At 40.2% G+C, this 23365-nt stretch overlaps 1 protein-coding gene across 6 annotated transcripts in view; it reads right to left on the bottom strand.

Annotated features, from left to right (window-relative positions):
• ARHGEF28 (Rho guanine nucleotide exchange factor 28) overlaps window positions 1-23365 on the bottom strand; it is a 309493-nt gene that overhangs the window by 171886 nt on the left and 114242 nt on the right. For 3 of the 6 annotated variants that reach the window (XM_079917337.1, XM_079917335.1, XM_079917334.1), the window contains exons 3-4: window positions 15223-15370; window positions 12220-12513 (exon numbers count right to left, since the gene is read on the bottom strand). In XM_079917337.1, the coding sequence (XP_079773463.1) occupies window positions 12220-12513; window positions 15223-15370 (442 nt within the window). Of the gene's footprint in view, window positions 1-12219; window positions 12514-15222; window positions 15590-23365 lie in introns of all 6 variants that reach the window. The other 3 variants (XM_079917333.1, XM_079917338.1, XM_079917336.1) reach the window with 2 other exon arrangements.

The following is a 23365-nucleotide window of genomic DNA, read 5'->3' as shown; positions in this document are numbered from 1 at the left end:
GAGATCTGCTACTTTAAACATCTGGTTAACAAAATCCATATCTATGCCTCCTTTTTATACCACTGTATTCCCAATCATCTCTTAAGATTTTATTAGCTAACAAATTTCACCAACGAATAAGACCAAAAAAACTTTGTGATTTTTACAAGTTATTTTTAATCTACATCACTTGCTGCCAAGCCAAGATATGGTCTTAAACATTTAGCAAAATACTAAAACTGATGGGGACAATAATCTAGATGCAAATGTTATTTTTAAACGAGTTAATTCAGAAGTCCTTCTACTTCGTAGGGTTTACTAATGTTTCATAACTCCTGAGTAGAGCCACTTAAATGTATTCAACCCTGTAAGCTTATGAACAAAATATATTTTTAATGCATTTTTTTAATGAATTAAAAAAATAAATCCTATCAATTAAAATAAGTTCTCCTCTGGTTTCCGAAGCCACATATATATTCCTAGAGGTGTTGATTTGTGCATCTAAGTCATTGAGCAGACAAACATTGAGTCAAACTACTACCATATGCCAGGCCCCTTGGACACAAAGGGGGAAGCACATGGCCAGCCCACTTTAGTTTGCAATAAAATAAGTATCTTGCCCATGAAATCCTGTCTGGTAAACTACAGCTCTAGGCTTACACAAAGAGTGTGAACAGAAATAAACTATCTGACCTACAAGGAAACTGCTCTACAGGTTAATCAACCTACATCACGCATCATGATTTGAAAGTTTACAGATGTTTATAAAATACAAAAATGATGAGCAGAAAGAGAATGAAAAAATATTAGCAAAAATTTACATGGAGAGTGGAAGAGAGTACTTGGCATGAGCATCACACACAATCTCTGATATTTTTCAGGACTCTTAATGAGAATGGGAGGAGAAGTTGTATATTACGGCCTCTTCCCTTTGGGTAGCTCTGAACGGGGCTTTGGTGTGTGTATAAACAAATCAGCCTTCCATACGGAAGATCGGAGGTTGGTGAGTCTAGGATAGTAACCGCAAATATAAACACACTCATAGGAAAGATATGGAAACAGGACGTCCCATGGAGCACGATAGCAACGTGGCAGGCATGGTGGGATCATATAGCCAAAAGACAGAAGAGGACTGAAAAAGCATAATGGCAGGTTTTAGCTTCCCGAAGTGTCTGCTCTGCGTCAGACACATTTGAGACTCTCAGATTACAGCAACTCCTGACTGAAAATCTGGGAAAACACAACCACACAATCATTCCAGAAAATTCACATTCTGATATACACTACTGGAATGCACTTCATGGATTCTGTACCTCATATAGGTTGGTTATACTTACCTTGTGGAACTAGTACTAAATCAGCTGAAACACTAAAAAGTCCGTATCAGAATTCAAAGACGGTAATACAATTTCTGGCTTTCACAATCTGGGGACATTTCCAGAATGACTTATACAACGTGGACAACAACACAAGATATTAAGAAGCCAGACACAACACTGTGTAGTGCAATGGGAGCAGATTAAATAGCTGAAAGATCTGGAGTTGAACACTTACAGGGACGTAGCTTTGGAAAGACCACTGAATTCTCAAGTTTTAAGTTGCTTGATCTGTAAAAGGAAAGGAGGGACTTCCCTGATGGTGCAGTGGTTAAGAATCCACCTGCCAATGCAGGGGACACGGGTTTGAGCCGTGGTCCAGGAAGACCCCACGTGCTGCAGAGCAACTAAGCCAGTGCGCCACAACTACTGAGCCTGCGCTCTAGAGCCCATGAGCCACAACTCCTGAGCCCACGTGTCACAACTGCTGAAGCCAGCGCACCTAGAGCCCGTGCTCTGCAACAAGAAAATCCACTGCAATGAGAAGACCACGCACCGCAACAAAGGTTAGCCCTTGCTCGCCACAACTAGAGAAAGCCCACATGCAGCAACGGAGACCCAACGCAGACAAAAATAAATAAATAGATAGATAGATAAATAAATAAATTGAAAAAAAGGAAAGAGTATCTGCTCAGCCTAGTATCCAAGATTGTCAGCAGGCTATAACGAAAATAACATATGGGACAGGGGTCTCAAGAACTAAGACAGGCTGTATGGCGGGACTTAGCCAGTCATACATATTTGTCTGATTTTTTTAATACAAAAATATAATAAAGAGTCACTACATATATCTATGTATATTTGCAAGCAGTTTTCCTCTGGTTATAATTTAAAATCATAATTTAAGGGAACTAGTTATGTGATTAAGAGGCACTATAATTGCATCAATGAAAGACACCAGGGTTTCCCTGGTGGCGCAGTGGTTAAGAATCCGCCTGCCAATACAGGGGACACGGGTTCGAGCCCTGATCCGGGAAGATCCCACATGCCACGGAGCAACTAAGCCCGTGCACCACAACTACTGAGCCTGCGCTCTAGAGCCCGCGAGCCACAACTACTGAGCCCGCGAGCCACAACTACTGAAGCCCGTGCGCGTAGAGCCCGTGCTCTGCAACAAGAGAAGCCACCGCAATGAGAAGCCCGCGCACCACAACAAAGAGTAGCCCCTGCTCACCGCAACTAGAGAAAGCCCACGCGCAGCAACGGAGACCCAACGCAGCCAAAAATAAATAGATTAATTAAAAAAAAAAAAGAAAGACACCAGACGTGTCATAAGACAAATGTGCTACAGTCCCATGGCTTGGGCAGCAGGCGGTCATTAGGTGCCATAAGCAGCAATTACGTCATACCAGCTTTTCCAGCCTGTGCAATAGAATTTTCTCATTTGTTAATATTTCTTCAAGGCTCTGATTTACATCTACCATTCATTCATTCAGTAGATATTTGTTGACAGCATACTATGCATTGGGCACTCTTCTGCTCTCCCCTCACACCACAGGTGAGCCTGTGGAATTCCCAGGCACCCTTCCAAGTGACCCTCCAGGAACGCTGTTCTGTTTGGGTGACAAATGAAAATACACTGCAGTCTAATTTTATTGTTGACAAGAAGAAAAAGCATAGACTCATCATATCTTGGAAATGGCCTTTTGAAGTTTGCATTGGGATTCTGAATTCAAGCACAATCAGGAAACAGCCAAGCCCAGATTGAGAAATACTAAACTTTGCGGGTATGAGGTACAACTTTAGTGGGAGATCTTATCCCCTCCTTCAGCACAGGGACACACTCAGGAAGGGATATTCTGGTGAGAGAAGGAGAAGATAAATGGGATAAACCAAACAGGAAGTCAATAGATAAGACGAAGCCTACCTGGGATAAGAGTGAGGGTGGAAGGTTGGGAAAAGTTAATTAGAAGTCCAGATGGGGCTTCCCTGGTGGTGCAGTGGTTGAGAGTCTGCCTGCCAATGCAGGGGGCACGGGTTCGTGCCCTGGTCCGGGAAGATCCCACATGCCGCGGAGCAGCTGGGCCCGTGAGCCATGGCCACTGAGCCTGCGCGTCCTGAGCCTGTGCTCCGCAACAGGAGAGGCCACAGCAGTGAGAGGCCCGCGTACCGCAAAAAAAAAAAAAAAAAAAAAAAAAAATAGGATAGCAGTAAACTTGGGGATTCTGAGGCTAGGCAGGATGAAGTTATGAGTCTCAACTGCCCCATTTACTGCCCGCCCCCTTTGCCAGGCCTCTCCCACCCATTTTCAACCATCAGCCTTTTAACCTCCAAGCATTTGGTAGTTTTGAAACCAGTATTTTATTTAATTTTTAAATAAAGTAGTACAAGGACAGCTGCCAGCATTCAAATCCTATTGAAGAAATCTACGAAAACAGCAAAATGTTAAACTTTTTTACTCAAGTATTAAGAGAATCCTCGGCTACAGTCATTTTCAAATTCAATTTTAGTCTCCCGTGTGCAAACCAAAACTACCCTGTACATTTGAAGGGTTCCCAGGGGAGAACAGCCAGGGATGGAACACTGCCACCCAGAGGTAAATTTCAAAACCTTCCACTTGCTTGAATCTGTTGGGAAGCACATTAGGGATGGGTGTTTGAAAATAAAAGCTTCCATTTACATTTTTTTTTTCCTTGAAAATTTTGAGAGAGGGAGAAAATAACCTGAAATAACCTGAAAATAACCTGAATATAACCCTATCCTCTATTTCTCAGTTGTGAGAGTGGACATGTAATTCTCTACTCCAGTCTCAGGGCCACTGGTGCCCTGTAGAAGGCTTAATTTTTAAGGAAAAGTTTAAGCTGCTTTTTCTTCTTTAAAATACAGTGCCTTAAACAGAGAAGGTGCTTAATAAGAGTTGACTGACTTAACTGCAGGATAAGTCCAAATGATTTGACACGGGGAAAAAAGTCCTTTTCCTTAAGAGGCCAATTCTGTGTTAAACTCTTTACTGCCAGAAAAACCTATTCCTTAAAAACGAAAAGCTAAAAAAAGAAACAGAAGATAGAGAAACCAGTTTTAGGTTAAGGATTTTAAAACTTCACAAATGATGCACATTTGTGTGCATGTGTGTGGCTAAGTATTATGAAACAATTTTACCCATTTACCATAGGACCTGTCTTAAAGAACATTCTCTCCACCACTAGCAGTCATCCAGTGGGTTACCTTAGCAACTGAAGGAATATAATACCAGCTTTAAATGTCAGAAAAGAAAGTGTGGAGATGTCTGTCCCACCAGATACTATCAGAAGTGCCAGAAAGCTAGAAAGTAATACTGAGTGTATACACAACTGCTTGAAAAATGTCAAGATTTCCAAGAAAAACATATATCCCAGACTTAGTCAATACCCATAATGCATTAATTTTAAAACTCCTCCAAAATTGTTTTAAAAACCTAGGAACTTGTATTTTGTAATAAATCTGTCCTTTATGGGTTTCCTACCCACTGGTAGGACATCAGCTGATGTTATCTCAAACTTTCGGTCCAGGACAAAGCTTTGGAGCAGAAAGACAAAGCTGACATTTCACATAGTCTGTGGGACAGCAAGCAAGTCTTCTAATCCAATGTACCATTCCCTGGCTAACAAGACATGGCACACAGGTGGGGACCAGCCAACAGGGCCTTGCTCTATTTCCTTTCGATTTCTAGAGCTGGCAGACTATATTCAAGGATAAAAACAACAGCCAAGCTCCATTTCAAGTGTTAAACAAACCCTGCCTCTTCCTGGTTACAGATCTCTTTCCTCTATTCAAGGAAAGATAAACAGATATTTCCCTCTGTCAAACGTTGCGGGCCCACACATTGCCTTCTCTCACTGCCTAGAAAGAAGGTGATGATTCCCGGTATGTGGCTTGAAGCAAAATGTAGATGTCACAGAAAACTGGCAGTTCCCACTGAGTCTCTCATAATGAACTGTTAATTCTCACTTAATGGCGTTTCCTGCAGATAAGCAATATTACCATTGCTCTTTAAACTCCTTAAGGGAACACTAAACTATTAGAACACATTTAACAGTTGCTGAATAACCCCCATTCTTATAAACTTTCTAAGTCCTTTTGGTCGACTGCATTTCTTTTCCTTTTCCCCCCATTAGTTGTAAAATAGAGAAAAACATTCTCCTTCAAAGGGAATTTATAAAGACCCTACTAGTAAAGCACAGCATCATGCTAACCACCCTTCTTCCTAGTAACAGCAGTCCTTATCCATCAAACCTATAGCCCCTGATGAGGTTTCTACTTCTCCTTTAAGTCACCACTCATTACACTGTGACTTGTTACTACAGATACTATTTGGACTTGCCCTTACAACATGTATTCTGCAACCAATGCACCATTTCTCTAATTTCTGGATTCAAGTTTAAATATGTTCTGGTTGCTATAACTCCACTGGTGTTACTTGCAAGGAAAGGAGCATACTCTTGATCTGATATTTGGAATTAATCATTAAAATAATACATTCTCTAAGTTGTTCTCGGTGGGTCCTACCCGTTCCATCCATTGCTTCTCTTTGAGGACAGTTCTCCAACCAACCATACAACCACAGAATGAGAAGCCAGTGCCCAAAATACACTGGCTGTGTATCCAAGACAGCCCTACAGAAAAGTTGCAAAAGCTCAGTTGGCTTACCCTAAATACTTTTTCCACTTATAAAACCAACTCTAAAGACAGGAATAAAGTTTAACTCTTTAAACTTGATAAAACAATCTAACAGATATTTTCTTTGCTTTATAAAAACTTTTAATGTATTTGCCCTACAGATTCAATTCATGGTGCCACCTTTCTTAAATGTTCTTACCACAAAAAAGAAATGGTAATTATGTAATGGTAAGGAGTTATTAATGCTATGGTGGTAGTCATTTGCAATATATAAATGCACCAAATCAACACACTGTACACCTTAAACATGCACAAATATGTTAATTATATCTCAATAAAGCTGCAAAACAGGTTGCTATGTTTTTATAATTGGTGTAATTAATGAAGAGTTCTATTTCTTCCACAACAAAGAACTTCTTTCTGCCTATTAAGGAGACCTTTGTACATACGAAGTACTTTTACCTAGAGACCTGCAGAAAAGTCCAAACTCATTTTTCACAACAGTAATTTACTTTGGCAGAAGATGTCTTGAATCTGCAAATTGTTGCTACATATTGGTTTGTAAGTGTAAATACATGCTGTGAGAGAGAGACTTTATATGACTTTTTTTTTAAGTAAAGGGGCTTTTTTTCCTCAAGTCAGAATGCATAATCAAGACAAGCTCTACCTAATTCCACAGGTTGGGAGAAGAGCTACTATGTTCAGAGGCAAGGCCATCAGTCCTCCGAGATGGCATTTGTAGTCCCTTTGGGATCTTTACTCAAATGGCAGCCTCCCCACTGGTGATGGCAAGTTTGGTGCTTGCCAGCCACATCAGGCTTCTGGACACACAAGTGATTGGAAGTCATTTGATTGAGCAGGAAGGGAAGACTTTAACTCAAGTTATCTGAGCACCAACAGAATAAAAAAAGAGTATATTTTATGCCAGTTAACCTAATTGCCAAATTATGCCCATCTCTGAGAAAAGAGTTCTGTCCAAAAAACAAACAAGCAAAAAATTCAGAACAAAAAAGTTAACCATGAAATTTTATGGGATAGTATATTACTACTTAAAGTTTTACTGTAAGTGTGAGGCAGCTCAGAAGCTTTTATCATAAAAGCTATTTCACAGAAAGAATGGGTTTAATTTTATGAAACAGAAATCCAATTTTATTTATGGCACAAAATTAAATAAAACACAGGATATTTCCTTCCCTAGGAGAGTAACTTGGTTGCACTGTGAGTAATGATGGGTAAGATGCAGGGCCAAGGAAAGGCTCTGCTTTTCTTCATAAGACACAATACTCTGCTCAGATTCTGGCCCTTCTACGGGTTCTCAGGCCTTCCTGATAACTCTCAGTGTTTGAAAAGAAAGGAAAATAAGGGATTTATTATAAAATGCAAGGAAATACAGTAATGCTTCACGGTAAGGTTCCCATCAGACTCTTCCACGACCAAGTCATTACAGAAATCAATTTTACTCATTCTGTAACATCCTCTGTACCCCCCTAAAAAACATAGATAAATACAAAGAATTTTAAATAAATGTGAACAGTAAGGTTTTAAATAGTTTTTGGACAGGTCTTAGGAGAAATAACTTAGGGAAAAAAACTTTTCCATTTACGATGCTCCTACCATTGACACATGACGAACTCCAGTGGGCCACACGCCACAGTTTATTTCTCACTTTGCTAATGTAATTTATCTGCCTCAAAGACAAGCAACACTAATAAAATATGTATGCTGAAAAAAAGATGCATTGAGCTCGTAAGAGATTCTAAACGGCTTAGGTTATAACTCTACTACATTGAGGGGGAAGGACCAGGATTGTGACATAGGAGACTCCTGAACTTCCCTCCTCCCATGGAAATGCCAAACGTACAGCTACACACAGAGCAACTCCCACGGAGAGAAATCCAGTCACTAGCTCAATGACTCCCACACATAGGACTGGATGAGAAAATACCCACACTCACATGGGTAGGAAAGGCTGAGACATACGCTTGCCATAAACCCCACCCCCAGCTCAGCGCCATACAATCGGGAGGGAACCTCCAACTCCCAACTTTTCCCTGAGGAATCAAGGGTTTTCACCATACATGTAGCACCCCACCTTTTAAGGCTCCCACCTGGGATGGGCCCCCAAAACGCCCAGCTCTGAAGGCCAACAGGACTTACACCCATGAATCCCACAGGACTAGAGCAAATAAAGCAGCAGCTCTAGATGGGCATAAAAGCAGGCACCTAGGCTGTCTCCCCAGGGCTCAGTGTTGACTAAGCAGGCAGACACACCCATCTCCCAGTCGTTCCCTGGAAGAGATTTGACTTCATACTTTATAAGCTGCTGCCCGAGCGTCCAGCATCTAAGTGGAATGCATCTAGGGGCTGGCTGTCATTCTCCCTGGACCCCAAGGAAGCCAGCTGGCAATCTCTCTGGAAGGAGCTGCTTTTATGGCTGTCACTCAAGAGACAGGTCCCAGATCCCCTGGCATTGACAGCCAATGGGGCTTGCATTCAGGAGTCCCACAGGACTGCGGTGGATAAAGAAGCAGTTGTTAATGGGCGTACACATAAGTACTTGCTGTAACCATCCCCCCAAGGTTCTGCACAGAGGAGCAAGCCAAAAACACCCATCTTCCAGTCTTTCCCTGGAAGGGATTTGACTGCATACTTTGCTAGCTTATGCCTTCTAATCAGCCTGCATCTAGGTGCTGACTGAGATCCTCCCCCTTAGGACACTGATGGGTCTTGGTACACCCTCTACTACTGGGAGCCACTACGAACAAAGACAGCAACTTGGACTAGCACAAAGATTTAAGAGGCAACCAGGAGCTTGGGCTGGGATGATTGACAAGGTTCATCTACACAAGACCAGTCTGTCAAGACTGGGAGAGGGGGCTGTTTGATCTGATGCACAGAAACCAAAACAGAGTCCAGGAAAATGAAGAAACATAATAAGTTCCAAACAAAAGAACAAGATAAATCTCCAGAAACTGATCTTAATGAAATGGAAATAAGTGATTTATCTGATAGAGTTCAAAATAACAAAGATGCTCACCGAGGTCAGGACAGCAACACATGAGCAAAGTGAGAATTTCAACAAAGAGACAGAAAATGTTAAAAAAGTACCAAACAGAAATCACAGAGCCAGAGAATACAACACCTGAAATGAAAAATTCAAAAGAAGAATTCAACAGCAAACTAGATCAAGTGGAAGAAAGGATCAGCAAACTAGAAGACAGGGGGATGGAACTGATCTAATCAGAGGACTGAAAAGAAAAAGGAGTGTTAACCCTGTCCCTGAACACTGATGTTGTAGAGAAGTTCTATTACAAGTCTAGGCTGCAAGCAATGTTACCTCAAGTACTACAAACTGTTCTTAGAGAAAGTCTAGAAATTTACTAGAAATTTCAAGGAATTGTTTGCAATACCAAGATTTTGTCCTTTGCCTGTAGCTTCAGTTGCCCAGACCAACTGTAATTTGTTTTCCACATATGTACATACAATCTACTCTCTATACACGGAAATCCATTCACATACACACATGAGAGTCAACTTTTACTGAGAACTCAGTATGTTCAGACATTGTTGTAGAAGTTTCACCATACACTAATTCAACCATTGCAACAAGCCAATGAGGTGGGTACTATTATGCCTCATTTTAGAAATTAAAACCATGGCATCAGAACAGAAATAATTTGCCCAGATGATCTCAGAGACAGGAAGAAACTGGGCAAGGATTTGGCATATAATCTTTTTTTTTATATATAAATTTATTTATTCATTTATTTTTGGCTGTGTTGGGTTTTCGTTTCTGTGCGCAGGCTTTCTCTAGTTGCGGCGAGCGGGGGCCACTCTTCATCACGGTGCGCGGGCTTCTCATTGTCGTGGCTTCTCTCGTTGCAGAGCACAGGCTCCAGACACGCAGGCTCAGTAGTTGTAACTCACGGGCTTAGCTGCTCCGCGGCATGTGGGATCCTCCCAGACCAGGGCTCGAACCCGTGTCCCCTGAATTGGCAGGCAGACTCCCAACCACAGCGCCACCAGGGAAGCCCAGCATATAATCTTAATGACTATTACACTAGAATTGCTTTCAAATAGAATACAATGTCTCACCATGTAAAGCAACTGCTCCAATTTTTCTCATGAAAATACATATATCTATATAATATATACTTATATATCTTGGTGACATAAATCTGTCTGTTATAAGGATATGGATAAACCAAAGGGTCATGATAGATGGAGGCTTGGAAAACAAGAACACATCTCCAAACATCAATGAAAATGGCAATAAGATAACCCTTGGCAATTTGGTGGTTAGCCCAGTTTTCTCCAAACTTATTTGATTATGCATCTCTGTCAGCAAAAATAATTGCACATATGCCCCAAACCCAGAAAATTGTATGCATATACTACGTAGTCAATGTACAGACTGAAGATTATCAAATCTTATTTCTAAATCTTAGGATAAAAAATAAATACAGCATGTGGATAACATGAATCCCACTTTGAAGGTTCTTAGTTTAGGCTGTTCATATGAAATTATGAAGTTCCATAACTTTCAGCAATTTATCATTTTGCAGAGGCACAGACTGAACCACTGCAGAGTCCAACCTGCTATGCTGAGAGAGTTGCTGTGCTAAGAAAGTACCCCCTCGCTGACCTACACCTGCCTCTCCATGAGGCTTTGAGGCTCTTTACTTATGTCTTTGAGCATGGTGACTAGTGAGAAATTATGAAAGCTTTATGTCTTTGTCAAAATGAGTCTGCCTTCCAAAATATAAAATACCCTCTAATATTATTGATAAAATTTGTTTTAAAAGCCAGGAGGCTTAAGCAAATGTAGTTCCTTAGCCAGAAAGTATATAATAGATAGATAGATAGATATGTATATATACACTCATATGAATGAATATATGTATACGCATGTGTACATACACCAATAAATATATGAATATATGTGTGTATATACATATGAATAAAGTTCCTTAGCCAGAAAACATTTTTTTCCTCCTATACATACAGGAGAATTACAATAGCAATATCTAGGATGTGCAACTCCTTAAAGGTCTCAGGATACACCGCTCATTCATTCAAGTACTTCCTGAGCACCTGTTATGTGCCAAGTTCTTTGCTAGGTCCTTGGGGATGATGGTGAGCAGAACACACACCATCCACTCCCTCAGGAAGCCCACCCCTTCATGCACATCAGTCAGCTGCCACACAGCTAAGTGGAGCACATGGGACTCAGGCACGGATGACTTCTTTCATCCAAGGTCTTAAGAAATAAGAAACATCCTTAAGTGCCAGGAGAGTTTAAGTATAACCCTAATAAAGGAAAGAAATGGAGATCCTCTCTGATTGTGGCTTATGACCTTATGATTGATTCTGCTTAAAAAAAAAAACATACCCCTTTTACTTAGAGTAGTTCATTTAATCTTAATCCATGATCAACTTTAAACCAACCTGTAACCAGAATTTATCAGGAAGCAGAAACTCTTAAAGACAGCATCATCCCACCACAAAGCTAAAGTCATAGGAAGAATACAGAAAAACAGCAATAGTACATGTTTGTGTCCAATAAAATACAGAGCAAAATTCTATCTCCAATAAAATTATGTTATTTGTCATCACCATAAGTAGTATCTGTTGAACAGTGTAGGCTCATGAATAGTATGAGCTTATATACAACATCTATATCTTTGTTCACACAGATTCCGAATGGTTTTAAGAGTCTATTTAATGATATTGAGTCTATTTAGCCTTTTAGTAAAGAAGGGGCATCCAGATGTAACTCCAAAAGTTAGTATAAATATAGTAAATATGAATGCTGTCAGTGACACTGACATTTTCAAAGATGTCAATGCATTGGTTACATTTCCTGCATGGACACATTTCTTCTCAGTGTTCCACAGAGTTGGCTGCATGTTCTTCCTTGCTCAATGACTCTACCTATTTGGAAATAGGACACCAATATCCCCTTCTTACAGCAAGAAAACATATCAAAGGAAGCGGAGCCACAGCTCAAAGCAGCTGGCTCAAGAGCCTGCCACAAAGAAACAGTCCTTCCCTCCTTGAGGAAAAGCTCTTCACCCCCTGGAACAGAGTGGCATCAACCAGCCCAGAGATGAGTGGCTCAGAACGTCAGGGATCCCAGATTGAATAGTGCAAGGCTCAGGTCAAAAGCAGGCAGGAAAACCCACCCAGGCAAACAGGCAACAAATTGTAAGGCACATTTGAACTTGACATAGAGAGGAGACATCTCAATTTCCTGGTAAGGACCCACCTTCAAGTGAAGAATTTCCCAGGACAGTCCACCCAAGAGGCAACTCCAGATGGGTCAGAGCCAGCACGAGCTCCTCGTCCAGAGCAGGCAATGCTCCCGCCGTCAGGGCAAATGGGGTCAGCAAGGTCTGGTGGCTACTGGCTGTGAGGCGATCGGCTTGGGTGACCAGCAAACGAGCCAGCCTGCAGGCCATGTTGTCCACATAGGTCACGGAGTCAGAGCCCATGGTCACAGGGGAGTAACCTTCCGAGCAGAGGCACACAGACACCGTCACCGTCTCCTGAAGCCTGTGGCCTGGATGACAAGATAGTGAACAGTTCACCCAGAGTCTGCAGAAGATGCTCTCCCAGTGTCCAAAGCTTTGGCCTGAGCATACCACACGCTCCAGGAGAGCAAGGCAGAAAGGAAATGCGGCCAATTATCTTTAAATGCCGCCAAGCCTGTGGGTCCAAATGAACACTGACCCCATCTTCTTCCAGTGACTCCTGATTTTCAAACTGACCTTTATGAGCTCTGACCATCTCAGGGCTGCTTTCCCATCATTACCACTGTTATTTGGCATAGCTTCACCTTGTACTTCTAGCCAACCATCAAATTCAAGTTTGTCGTCTTAAAGGCCTTTGCCCTTTCCTGTTCTGGCATTTCCTTCTGAGTCAAATGTTTTTATATATTTATTTAGGTGATAGTTTTATAAGGTAGCACCACAAAGTTACACAAGTTTACCCTAGTTCCTCAGAGTTCTTCTGAACGTGAGTAGGGTGGGTAAACACTTCTCAACAGAAACATTATATGTACTGTTCATTGGCCCACCACCACTTCTGAGAACGGCTTCTCTGTCTTGTAGATGTTCTTAATACTTCTGTTGGGTGGTCGCCTAATCCTGCTACCCGTCCCTCTGCTTATACTCCATTTTACCAAGGTTGGTGAACTTCTACCCAGGTATGTTTTTATGTTGTCCTCGGCAGAATGTCCAGGAATTACCACCACCAAACTTCTGTGATCATGATATTAACAGCTGGACAGAAGAAGGGCTAACATTCAGCCACCACTGGCCCCCAAGCAAACGCCTAATGGGTGCAAATCATCTTTGCTCTGGCTTATCCTCCAAAGCTTTTCCCCAGAAGCTATGCTGCCAGGCTTCAAGGAATAAAAGCGTCCCAGGTTTACCAGGCAAGAGCTACTGCTATCGTCACATCATTGCCTTTTTAAAGTGGTCCAATGGTACAGCACAGAGCGGAGTCCCTACCCCCAGACCACACACGTCCACTGTATACTACAGAAAACTGTTGTACCTACTTTGGAAAGGTACCCTGGTAAAGCTGTGTCCAGGAAAATGTACGATTCAGAAATGTGGAACTGTCTGCAGTGAGTTTGTTAAAATCAAGGTAAGAACTCTCCCTTCTAAGCAGGCCACAATATAATCATAAAAGATTTTCTGTAACACACAAGGAGTAGGGAGGAGGTTCACCCCTACACGCAAGTAAAGAAAAAGACAAAAGTTTTGATGTTAGGAGTGGCGCTTTAGTTATTATTTTTATTCTTTCTCTTATAAGAGGCTGATAAAAAAAAAAGAGAAAAACCAAGAAAACAGGGCCAAGCTAAATGCAGCAAAAACATCAATGTAAATACCAAAGCAAAAGGGAGAGGCAAAAGAGACTAGCAGCCAGTATAACTCTGTGCCATTAATGTGGTTTGACTTTTTTTCTTGTGAGGATGGGAGTTACTGGGCCTGAGAGAGAAGCGCTTAAAATTGCCCAGGGCTTCCCTGGTGGTGCAGTGGTTGACAGTCCGCCTGCCAATGCAGGGGACATGGGTTTGTGACCCGGTCTGGGAAGATCCCACATGCTGCGGAGCGGCTGGGCCCGTGAGCCATGGCCGCTGAGCCTGCGCGTCCAGAGCCTGTGCTCCGCAACGGGAGAGGCCACAGCAGTGAGAGGCCCACATACCGCAAAAAAAAAAAAAAAAAAAAAAAAAAAAAATTGCCCAAAGCCCCAGAAATTGCACAATAGATTGATTCAGTGACCAAACCCAGGTAGGTCTGAAAGGTCTTTGTACATCACTACAATTCTCTATGTCTGTGTTTGCATGTTTCCTGTCTTCCTTCTTCCCACATGCAACAGATATACTACAGAAGCACTTAGAAACATTTTTCTTTTAAAAATGAGGCCAGTCTTACCTATTAAAAAATTGAAGGTTCCCTCTATGATACAATTTAAGAAGGCCTAAGAGACCCACAGTTAAAACCAACCAATCAACAAACAAGAAAAACACCACAAACCCTCCTTTCCTGCCCGTAATGGCATATTAATTGCACCTTTAGTCTACAGCTTGATGTCTCAGATGTACAACCCACATGCCAATGAACATACAAAACAACTGTACCTGAGGAGGGGCTGTTACTTCATGATAACACATTAACACGATACATTAATTTGTCATCTGTCACCGTGGTACTTGAAGACAGCTGGGAAAATTACAGGTTTCAGAATGTGAACATTCTGGTGGTGGGAAGAGACAGTTCTGGAAGCTGAGATCCAGCAGGGAAGTGTCTGGATGGACATGCTGCTAAGGAAGGAACCCCTGCCACCCAAAAGAGCAAAGCAGAGAGCAGCTGCTGGACTGACCACAGGAGAATGAAGACCACTGTCAAGTATCTCAGATCTGCCTGAGCTGCCCTTGGCCACGGCCCCGGGACTGCAGGCAGCAATACGAAGACAGAGCGTCTTCTCCACGGGATTGCATCCAGGGCACCCCCAACCTGGAGGTTAAGTCCAAGGTGGGCTGCTCAGGGAGCTGCAGACACAGCTGGAAGCGGCTCAGACGTGAGATAACCCAGTGTGAGTGTTCTTCCTTACATACACAAACACACACACACACACACAAACGCACAAACACACATTCTCGCACACACATACACTCTCACTCATACCCATCCCACCTTGGAGCACCATGAAGGTGCTCACAGACAGGTTTTTCAATTGCACAATAAAGAGGACACCTCACCTGGAACGCTGGATTGGAGAACGTTATCCTCCGTGCGCTCTGCAATCACGATGTGTCTCTGATGAGATCCGTTATAAACGAAGTAAAACTCGGCATCTTTAGGAAGATAAACATTTTTGCCAAACTTCGCATAGACCGTCATCTGCCCCTGAAAAATGAACAAGTCAAGGTATCATCACACTTCCTCGTCCTGGCTCTAAGAAACCACAATAAAAAGGGCCCCGAGGGCTTCCCTGGTGGCACAGTGGTCGAGGGTCCGCCTACCGATGTGGGGGACGCGGGTTCGTGCCCCGGTCCGGGAGGATCCCGCGTGCCGCGGAGAGGCTGGGCCCGTGAGCCATGGCCGCTGGTCCTGCGCATCCGGAGCCTGTGCTCCGCAACAGGAGAGGGCACAGTGGTGAGAGGCCCACGTACCGCAAAAAAAAAAAAAAAAAAAAAAAGGGGCCCCGATACAAAACAGGGTCCTTTGTAATGTTCATTTGATGTGGGCGAGCCCAAATATCATGAATCCTTCCTCCTAACAACAATGTTTTGGACGACAGGGCAATGTTTCCTGATCTATTTAAGTATGCGTGTCAGAGCTGGTTTGTTCTGTTTTCAAAACTGAAGAAGTTAGAGCATACAAAAGAATTTCTTTATTTACTAGATGTGCAATTATGATACTTGGTTGTATTTTACTTTCTTTGAATTCCTACTACCTGATGAACATCATTGCTTGTATTAATCTTTTCCTGTACCTGAGATACCACCATAGTATAAAGCTTCAAAATAACTATTCTTAGCCATGTCCTTACACTGTACTGGGCCACAGCGGCTTGTAAGAACCTTAATTAAATATTCACAAACATTGCCAAATAAACAGCACTATGTGATCCAACACTTGCTGTGCCCTTTCCCACTGGTTTGTCTTCTCTGAGGGATTTCTCTGTCTTCTTTCTTATCTAGCCTGGCCTCACACTTTCTCTTGAAAGCTTCTGGTTGGCACAAAGCCCTGCTAAATATCCCGGTCCCAAGGAGAGGAGCTGCCAGCCTGGGTCACTGAGGCACACTCTGAGGAAGGAAGGAAGGAAAGAATGGATGGGCAGCAGGCTAATGCTCCCCAGCATATCATAATCCAGAGGCGGTGTCGGGCCATTCAATAAGTGCTACAACCAAGGCAGCAGGGACGGATGAGCCTGCCAGATTGTCTGGGGCCTGGAAGGCTTCAAGGATTCGGGATGCTCCCTCCCCTCAACCACAAAAAGGCAATACAAAGGGGGCCTCCAGGGAGCAGGTACATACCACCCAGCTTGTGGGAGTGGCAGGAAAATGGAAACCAGGAGGTGGGAAGGGTCACCCACTTTGGAGGGCCTCCAGAGCTCAGCCCAGTGTGGAGAAGCATCTGGGCTTTTGTGTGCTTGCCCAACAAAAACAAACCCACTCTTCGAGAGTTCCTCAGCCCGTGACAGGAGAGAAGAGTGAACACAGAAAAGCCTCCACAGTCTCCTTGACATCTGTTTGCCTTTGATGATAATTAGCATGGTATTCCTTAGGATATCAAGAGGTAGGTCAATCAAGGACCAAAAAAAAATCAGCGTGGACCTCCTCTTTCCAGTAACTACATGGTTGTTCTAGCTAAAATTTTAAAAATAAACGGGCTATGTTTCCCTAGTGGTTTGCAATCCATCACACACATAAAACATCATCTTGAATCCTTAATAGGAATAAATACACATTGTGGAGTTCTGAAAAAAAAAAAAAAACCAGTTCACAGTTTTGAATTGTCCTTTCTCTGTGTGTGTGTGCACGCGTGCACACACACAAACACATAATCAATAGAAAGTAACACGCCAAGAAAAATCTACCATACAATAGGTTCCAAAAAAAAAAAACGAAGTTCAGGAAGAGGATCTGAAAAGCAAAAAACAATAACAAACGTCTGACATGACAGACAGAGGAAACTTAGATGAAATTCCATTTCCTAAAAACAGAAGAACAGCTTGCTTTAGTCATGTTCCCGGTTTCTAAAGAGACTGTTAATTATCCACGGACAAAATCTGAACCGACCTGTTGGTGATACATTTTTGTAATGCTAGAAAATAAATTGTATAAACAGATCAAAGTTTTCCACAGATCACAAGGATATCTAATCTGTATCTATTCGAAACAACGATCATATTACTACTTGATTTGGTTAGGTGAACCAGGACCACAACTTATGAAAGTGTTTGCAACCCTTTTCAATGCAATACAACTCCAAACAGGAGAGTTTTATAATTCAACCATGCCTCCCTTTCAACACCATACCAGGCTTTATATTGGTCAAAGAAGATAAATAACAGTCAGGTCAGAAATAAGACAGGGCCATTAAAGAGAGATGCTCAGAAGTCTTAGCACTAAGAATAATTCAGCAATAAAAAGGGTCTCTCATTTGCTAATCACAAAGAGATCAGAAAGATATGGTGAAGAATATTGTGGGAGGAGGAGGGAGGGGATGATATAGAAATGAACAAAGAGACCCAAAGAGATAGAAAGGAATGGGGGGTGGAGTGGCAGGAGAGGAAGACAGGGAAAGGAAATATGAATACGAACAAGAACGTTTTCATTCAGAAAAGCTGGACAAAGCTCAAAGGAGATTTAGATAAAGCTACCAAGAAGACCAGCAGAAGGAATGAGCTTCTCATCATGTGCTGAGGAACAAGCACAGCATAAATGATAAGGCACAGGTGACAATTTTTGACTAAGACTGAGGACTTTCTAATCACTGTGGCCATTCAAAATCTACTTTTCTCAAAAGGCCACTCATTTTATTAATGGCAAAGATAAATTCCAATGTACAGATTTCCAGTGTGTCGCCATTATTTCCCCATCTGGATTTAATTGCATACTTTGTTTCAGGCAATTGAAAACTATAAATTTTTGTAAATGAATGTTGGCATCAATATCAGAATCATTCTGCTTCTATGCAGAAAAAATAGAGATGTGTTATAACCTTTCTGTCAATTCACTATATTCCAAAAACAAAAAATTAAAAAAAACAAAAAACACTCAGCTACTTCACTGAAACTCCTGGAAACAATAAAAGGCTTAATAGGCAAAATGATCTTCCCAAATTAATCTGTAGATTTAATATACTCTAATTAAACTGAAACTAAATTTGTCAAATGAAACTCAACAAGCTTACTGTAAAGTTCATCTGGAAGAATAAATACACAAGACTAGAAGCAAAAGTTTTGAGAGAGAGAATAATGTTTGAGCTGTGGGGGGAGGGATCAGACCATCAGAATTCCATGGCAGAATTTCCTGCCTTGGAAATTATGTAATAATAAAGGTGGCATTTCCAATCAGTGGGGAAAGAATGAACTATTCAATAAATCATTCTGGTACAGTAGCTATCCATCAGAAGCAAAAACATTCTTCACACCAAATACTTAAATTCCCAATTAATTCAATATTGAACTTAATCCATAAGTGCATAAAATTAGAAAACTGTCTTAAATTTTTCATTTGTGAACAAAATGATAGCAATTAAAGCTATCTAAATTTCATCTATACTGACACCACCCTAGTTTATCAACCTTTTTTAATTTTTCCTATTTCCTTCCAGTCTTTGTTCAATGCACAGCTAATTATTACATAGTTATACTCACGGCATAAATACACATATGGTTGTACTTTTCGCCTATCAAAAGCATTTTTCCATGTTGTTACAGTTTTTGGCACCATTTTTAATAGCATTCCATCAAGTGTTTGATGTTCCATAATTTACTTAATCATTCCTCTATTGTACATTAAGGGTATTTGTAGCTTGCTAATATTATTAAAAAAATACTACAATAAATACTTTCATGTGTATTGTTTTTATGCTTTAAATTACTTTTTTAGAGTAGAATTCCAGAAATGAGGCCAAGAATGGGCACAATTGTCACCACTGCTTTCCAAAAATGTATCGACTTTCATTACCACCTGTGCTGGTCAAGAGTATCATTTTCATTCCAACTTTGCCAAAACTTTCTTTTTTATTATTTCCTAAGTTGACAGATAATAAACAGTTCCTCATTGATTTAATTCCTATTTTTCCACTGCCACTGAAATTTATTGCCCATTTTTATCAAAGCCTATTACTAAATGGTACCAGCAATGTTAGTGGCCTGATTAAATTTTGCTTTAAAGAATTCTAGTCTTCCCTCTTCTATTTACATCTAAGTTCACCTTTGCCATAGGCAGGCCAAAATTTTCACTTTCCCAAATGAACCCATTGAGAACAACATCAAAATCATCCCCTTTCCCCTGTTACTTTCTTGTGGCCAAATCAAAAGCACCCAAACACTCCTGTAAAACCACTAAAGGTCAGGTAACACGGAAAACAGGAATAACTAAGGTAGAAAAATAACTAAGTATAATCACACTAAATATCTCTCAATATAAGCACAAACAAAAAAAAATTAGGCAAATTAAACCAACATTTTTTACAATCAAGTATCCCCCTAGAGAAATTCTACTTGTAAAACTCATTAATAATTCTCAAAGATCAAACCTTCTGCTGAAATGCTGTTATCATGTATGGATTTCACCAAAGAAACCAAAGAGGTATTAAATGTATTTGCCACCATAAACTATTCCATCCAACTCTCCCAGCTCCTCTTCCAATGGCATTTAAAATGGAAATGGACAGTGACCTTGATGTGCATATTCTAAATATTTTTTCATTTATCTACAATGGTCTCTAATTCAAGTTCTCTAATACCCTGAATAACTTGGTGGCTGTATTATCTTGATCACTGAGTATTCTTGTACTAATGTTCTCCTTCCCTCTCTCCCTTTCTTCTCTCTCACCCTCTATAGACAATGTATCTGTGTTTACTTTGTTAATAACAGCGTCATTTGCTGGACAACAACCTTAACTATGTAGTTTCTAAAATACCTGGCATGACAGGCAGTAAACAAATACTATAGTTTCAAATGATGACAATGAGAACAAAGTGTGCATCCTTTTATAGTGAGGTTTCTTCATCTATGGCCACAGAAAGAGTTCATATGAGTCTCAGTTGGTCTGCGAACCTCTAAAAATTATGAGCAAAACTGTTTATGTGCATGTGTGTCCAGTTTTCTAAGGAAAGGTTTATGATTTTTATCACATTCTCAAAGGCATCCAAAGATTCAAAAAATGTTATGAACCATAGTTTTTGTGGTAACAAACAAAAATGGGAATTTAATAAATGCTTTTTATTGATAATTGTCACCTTTTCATATGACAGTAAGACTGTTCTGTTTTCTAAGGTATTCTAGTATTCTACACAGCCTTTACATGGGATGATTTTTTGACAGAAGTACAATGAAGGTAAATGCTAATTGACATTAAATATTACAATAAATGTTTCCTAATACATGCCATTAAAACCATTATCATAATATAAATATAGCACTCTAAGTGAACTATTAAATTTGATTTTTTGTTTTTAGTATTGGAATCTTAACCTCTTTATAGTAACCAAAAAAAAAAAAAAAGTTAGTAATTCTACCTAGAGACTTCTCTGCAGAGCACAGTGTGTTGAATGTTGTAAGATCCTTAACAAATAAATTTTAAAAAGATGCATTGTCCCATGTCATAGGTAAGTGAATAAAAGTACAGGTACTAGTTAGTACCAGCACTAACAGGATCCCAGAGCCAGATGAACAGTATTGGGCTTCTTGCTTTCTGCCCCACCCTCTAAGTTATACTATCTTTACATTCCTCAAGCAAAATTCCAAAGAAAGGGCTGTGGGCACAAAATTTTTTATTTCTAATTACTGTATTCAACTCAAATATTTCTTTAAAACAAAGTTTGAAAATGCAAAAATTACTTCCTATATGTTGTGTGCACATATTAGATATAAATGCATATCTGTAGACATACATATATTATTTTATATGAACAGTATATAAAGTGATTTCTCATGTATTTTCTCATCTTATTCCCACAATAATGTCTGGGAAGTATTATGATGATTTTTATTTTATAAATGAGAACACTGATACTACTCTCAGGTCCAGTGTGTGGCAAAGCCACAAATAAATCTAGATCTTCCTGTTTCAGGCCCAGCACACTTTTCTCCCCAACATGTCATGGTACAAACAGCAAGTGCTCAGGTATTAATTGATTTATCTACACCTTTACACTTAACTCAACATTTATTTTATGTACTGAATACAAGGATTCTCATCCTGAAACCCATGGGTAGAGGTGGGGTTGAGAGGGAATGGGAGGTAGGAGAAATGTTGCTTAATCCCCATGAAGATATATGCACAGTTTCAAGCATTCATCTGGGGAGAGTGTCTGTCTTTTAACCAGAGATTCCTAGGAGGGTACAAGGAGCATATGATTCAAAAAGGTTAAGAACCGCTGATTTAAAGCATCTTTCGTACAGTGTAAAATATAAAGGTCATTAAAATTTACTATCCAAACCAAATCTAAGTCAACAAAATTCAGTTGAATATAAATTGGTTAGATCCAGGGGAAAATATCACAATGTCATTTTTTTAAGGAAGGTAAACCAAAATGAGCTAAAAGACTTATATGTTTCTTCAGAAATAGCCTTTGGGGTAGGAATGGCTTTTTTTCCCAGACAGGATGAAATAGAACAGAACAGGCCAACATTCCTGCTGATAACAAGAAAATAAAGACTGAAAAATTAAAAGTAATATTCTTAAAAGCATCAGAAAACTATGGAATTGAGAATAAAATATAATAAAAACTCTGGAAAGGGCAGAACCACTCTGAGAGGTTACAGAAGCTAGAAGACAATGGAATGGTATCTTTAAAACAATGAAAGAAAGTAAGTGATGACCTAAAATTCCCCACCTAACAAAAATATTCTTAAAAATGAAGTTGAAATGAAATGTTTAAGACACATACTGAGGGAACTCACTGCCGGCAGGCCAGCACTAAAATAATTACTAAAAGAACTTATTCAAGCAAAAGTAAAATGATCTCAAACAGAAACACGAAAATACAAGAGGCAGTGAGGGGACTTCCCTGATGGCACAGTGGTTAAAAATCTGCCTGCCAATGCAAGGGACACAGGTTCGAGCCCTGGTCTGGGAAGATTCCACATGCTGCAGAGCAACTAAGCTGAGCCTGCGCTCGAGAGCCCCGCGAGCCACAACTACTGAGCCCGTGTGCCACAACTACTGAAGCCCACACACCTAGAGCCTGTGCTCCACAACAAGAGAAGCCACTGCAGTGAGAAGCCCATGCACTGCAACGAAGAGTAGCCCCCGCTTGCCACAACTAGAGAAGGCCCGCGTGCAGCAACGAAAACCCAATGCAGCCGAAAATAAATAAAATTAAAAAAAAATAAAATTAAATAAATAAAAACACTATGAACTATAAACTTAAAAAAAAAGAGGCAGTGAGGCACAACGAAGTGAGTAAATATAATTAATACCTAATGTACAAAATAATAATTAAAATGTCATGGAGTGTAAAGTATTTGTACAACTACAATGTCTGACTACAGTAACATAAAAGGGAAGTGGAATTAGAGTATCTAACAGTTCTGGAAAAATGTTAAAAGTAATAACTTACTATATTTATAATAGGTCAAATCTACATGTATGTTGAGAGTAACCACTTACAGAATAGTAAAGGAATGTAAAGCTAACAAGTCACAGAGTAAAAAACAAAATAGAAAATACTCAAAAACATAAGACAGGAGAAATTAAGAACATAAAACATGTGTCAAATAGAGAGTTATATGATAGATATTAATCCAACTATATCAGCAATTATATTAAATATAAACAGACTGACCCAAATACAATACTGAGACAGTTAGGTATGCATTTTTAATTCGATAACAGTTACAATACCTATATGTTGCTTACAAGAGACACGCTAAAAATAACACAGAAAGTTTAAGTAAAAAGATACACTATGCAACACTAACCAAAAGAAAGCTAGTAGAGCCAAAACAATATCAAAGTAGTTTTTAAACCAAGACATATTACTAGAGAAAGAGGAACTTTTCATCATACAGTGTAAGTTAAACAAGATGATACAGTATTAAATCTGTATGCATCTAATACAGACATAGCTTCAAAATATATAAAAGAAAAACTGACAAATTCACAATCACAGTGGGAAACTTTAACATGGCTCTCTCAATAGCTGATAGAGCAAGC

The sequence above is a fragment of the Stenella coeruleoalba genome, assembly GCF_951394435.1.
Source record: "Stenella coeruleoalba genome assembly, chromosome: 3".
Taxonomy (NCBI): domain Eukaryota; kingdom Metazoa; phylum Chordata; class Mammalia; order Artiodactyla; family Delphinidae; genus Stenella; species Stenella coeruleoalba.
The sequence above is the reverse complement of the archived record's forward strand: the minus strand, read 5'-3'. Positions and strand labels throughout refer to the sequence as shown.